The sequence below is a fragment of the Littorina saxatilis genome, linkage group LG4, assembly GCF_037325665.1.
Source record: "Littorina saxatilis isolate snail1 linkage group LG4, US_GU_Lsax_2.0, whole genome shotgun sequence".
Lineage (NCBI taxonomy): Eukaryota > Metazoa > Mollusca > Gastropoda > Littorinimorpha > Littorinidae > Littorina > Littorina saxatilis.
Window position 1 is genome coordinate 27,891,082 of NC_090248.1, and position 3,259 is coordinate 27,894,340.

At 42.2% G+C, this 3,259-nt stretch overlaps 1 protein-coding gene across 1 annotated transcript; it reads left to right on the forward strand.

The window, feature by feature from the left end:
• The first annotated feature begins 332 nt into the window (after positions 1 to 332).
• On the forward strand, positions 333 to 2,629 carry LOC138965547 (uncharacterized). Its single transcript, XM_070337731.1, has 2 exons — positions 333 to 1,054; positions 1,482 to 2,629. Exons 1-2 carry the CDS (start codon positions 442 to 444, stop codon positions 2,627 to 2,629), a joined length of 1,761 nt encoding a protein of 586 aa, XP_070193832.1. The 5' UTR covers positions 333 to 441.
• The last annotated feature ends 630 nt before the right edge of the window (positions 2,630 to 3,259 follow it).

The following is a 3,259-nucleotide window of genomic DNA, read 5'->3' on the forward strand; positions in this document are numbered from 1 at the left end:
AAATTTTCCCAAACAAAACACGATTTTATTACCTTTGTTGATGTTTTCTAATGTGTGTATGTCAAAATATTACGTTTGTTTTCCTTCATGAACTTGGTGCAACTTAGGTGCAACTTTGATTTTGCATAACTCAGCTGGTAGAAGTCGGATCGCAGAAATTTAAAAAGCAGACGAAACAGGACGGTGATTTGCACAATCGCATTGGAGGGATAAAAGAAGCATTTTCATTGGCTGAACCTTCAGTGAGAGAAAGAGCATTTGAGCTCTTTGACCTCAGCAGCCAACCAATCAGCGCGCTCCTTTCATAACCTCCATCGGCAAGACCACGCTTGCGTCATGGCGTCACCCGGTCGCTAAGTTTACAGTACACGCAAAAACGTGTCGATTTTTCACTTCGTAGTTCCAGTCTGATCTGTTTTAGACTCTTTGAATCTATCCATCATGGGAAAACCATCGTCTAGGAGAGCTGATAGGCGAAAATCACGCAAAGGACAGGATAATATGTACACAAGAAGAAATAGTAGGCCACAGGCACAGCGAGCACAGAACACACCGCCACCGGCTGAAGCACCCACTCGCTCGTCGAAACCAAAACAAGCCACTTCGTCGGAATCGAAACTAGGCTCTCATCTCGACATGGAATTTGATCAGGAAGATGGACTTTCTGGGTTTCGTTTCATCGATGTGAGCCTCCTGATTGAATTTGTATCAAAACTTCTCTGTCCAACTTGTAAACGGCCTATGGGTGAAAACAAGAGGCTGTCTCATGTGTCAGAGAGTCGTAGTTCCCTTGCATCGAAATTCGAATTCACATGTCAATGCCAGATGAAGCAGAGCTTTTGGACTTCTGCTAAGTTGACAAAGACATATGAAGTGAACAGACGGTTTGCCGTGGCAATGTTTGCAATTGGCAGAAATCAACAACAAGGTACACGTTTTCTTGGCAATATGAACATGCCTGCTTCAATGTACAAGACAAGCTGGGTACATCACAAGAAGGCCATCCTACAGGCGACTGAAAGAACTGCTGAAGAAAGTACTAAAAAAGCTGCAGGTAAGAGAATGAAGCACATATTCTTTCTATACTTTGTAAATGTCTGTAATGAATTATTGTTTTCTTTGTAAAGTAGTAATGGAAGTTAGGTAATGGAGGGTGGACCGTGACAGTGGCTAGCTTCACTGAGGAAGTGTAAGCTTTACGCTGCAGCAGCTCGTGGACTGTCGCGCAGTCTCTCTTGTTACTTATATAATATTATGCAAGTACAAAGATCAACTTCATGCTGCTGTAATACATACATTACACACATAGTATAAAGGATAACGTTAGTCATATATCTTATACTAACTGTACATGAATCATTGTGAAGAACATGCGATATGTTTTGTTTTTGTTTTTTTACCAGTTGATTATATTATGGTATTTTGACAGCTCCATTGAAATAGTCATAAATGATACTAAATTCTTTTCCCATCATTTACAGCTGACCTCAAGGCGGCCAAGGGAGACCAGGTAACTGTCTCATGTGACGGTACGTGGCAGAGGAGGGGCTTCCAGTCCAAGAACGGCGTCTTCACCTTGCTGTCGGCAGACAAGCAGAACTCGAAGGTGATTGATACTGTCACTATGTCATCTTATTGTGATTCTTGTGCAAAGAACAAGAAAAAGAAGACACCCGAGGAATTCATTGAGTGGAGAGATCATGATCATATTCCAAAAGGAGAGTGCGACAAAAATCATGATGGCCCGGCTGGCGGCATGGAGGCTGCTGGCGCTCTCACTGCTTTTCAGCGGAGCGTCGACCAACACCAGCTCAAATATGTCTCGTTTCTCGGTGACGGTGACAGCAAAGCCTATGCTTCTGTCAGTAGTAGGAATATCTATCCAAATCTTGAGATTAAAAAGCTGGAGTGTTGTGGCCATGTACAGAAGCGTATGGGTCGACAGCTCACAAGCAAAGTGACGGAACTGAAAAAGACAAAATTTCCAAAAAACGGGAAAACGGTGACAGGGATAGGAGGGAAGGGAGGGCTGACAAAGAAAGCCATTCTAGCAATTCAAGGCCACTATGGTGCTGCTATCAGGAACAATTCAGGTAATGTCAAAGGAATGAAGAAGGCCATTTGGGCGATCTGGGAGCACCGCAACAAGATCCACGACAACTGTGGAGCCTGGTGCCCTTCCAAGAAGAACCCGCCAGAGGACCCAAACAGGAATGCCCTGCCACAGTTTGCGTGTGAAGCCATCAAACCTGTGTTTCAAAGGCTGTCTGATGATGTGCTTCTCCAGAAGTGTGCTCATGGAGGTACTCAGAACACTAACGAGTCCTTTCACAACATCATCTGGGAGCGGTGTCCCAAGACTGTTTTTGTCGGTCGGCCGCGCCTCGCCATAGCTGTTGCTGATGCTACAGTGGCCTACAATGACGGGGAGCTGGGGCGCCTGAGTATCTTCACTAAACTCGGAATGCCGCAAGGATTCTATACCATCAAGTGCTTCCAGGAGCTTGACCGGCAGAGGATCAGGGGTGCGGGGGCAGCACTTGACCCTGCCGAGCGTCAGTCGCGAAGAGTGGTGGCTCACCGCAATGAGCAAGGACATCATCAATTTTATGATGGAGGTGCTCACTAGCAGTCCAGGTCAGTGTTTTAATTTCTATTATACTCCAAGATGACAGAAAACATGCGTGTTTTTTTAAATAAAATGTAATAAAATCAACACTGAAGACATTGTACATTTTCAAAGTCAATTTTCTCAAAAATTGAATTTTACGTGTTTGCGTCACGGATGTCAGGATATTTCAGTCATTTATTATCCAAATGACTTGAAATTTTCTGCAGACATTTCTGATAGTGTGTTCTTCAAAATGACGAAAAAACTAAGGTCTCCCATTATTTAAAAAAAAAAATCAAAAATTGAAATTTTGTCATAAAATATTTTTTTTAATTTCATAAGATATATTATCGATATCGCAAAAAATTTTCGTCATTTTATAGACATACTATTGCTTTGAATATATGCAAAATGTTGGCACTCTAAGTGCCTTAGTTTGTTTTAAAGAGCGACATCCCTGAAATAACGTTTTTGCATTTTGTCGTTGCGCATACCCCATAAAAAGCCAAAAGTGTACCCCTTTAACTTATTTTAAGAGGTAATGGTCTTTCTTTCCTGAAAGTAGAATAAATATAAGTTACTATGCCCAAGTTTCATTGAAATCTAACTATATTTCTAATTGTGAGTGAGAAATGAAAGTGAACGATT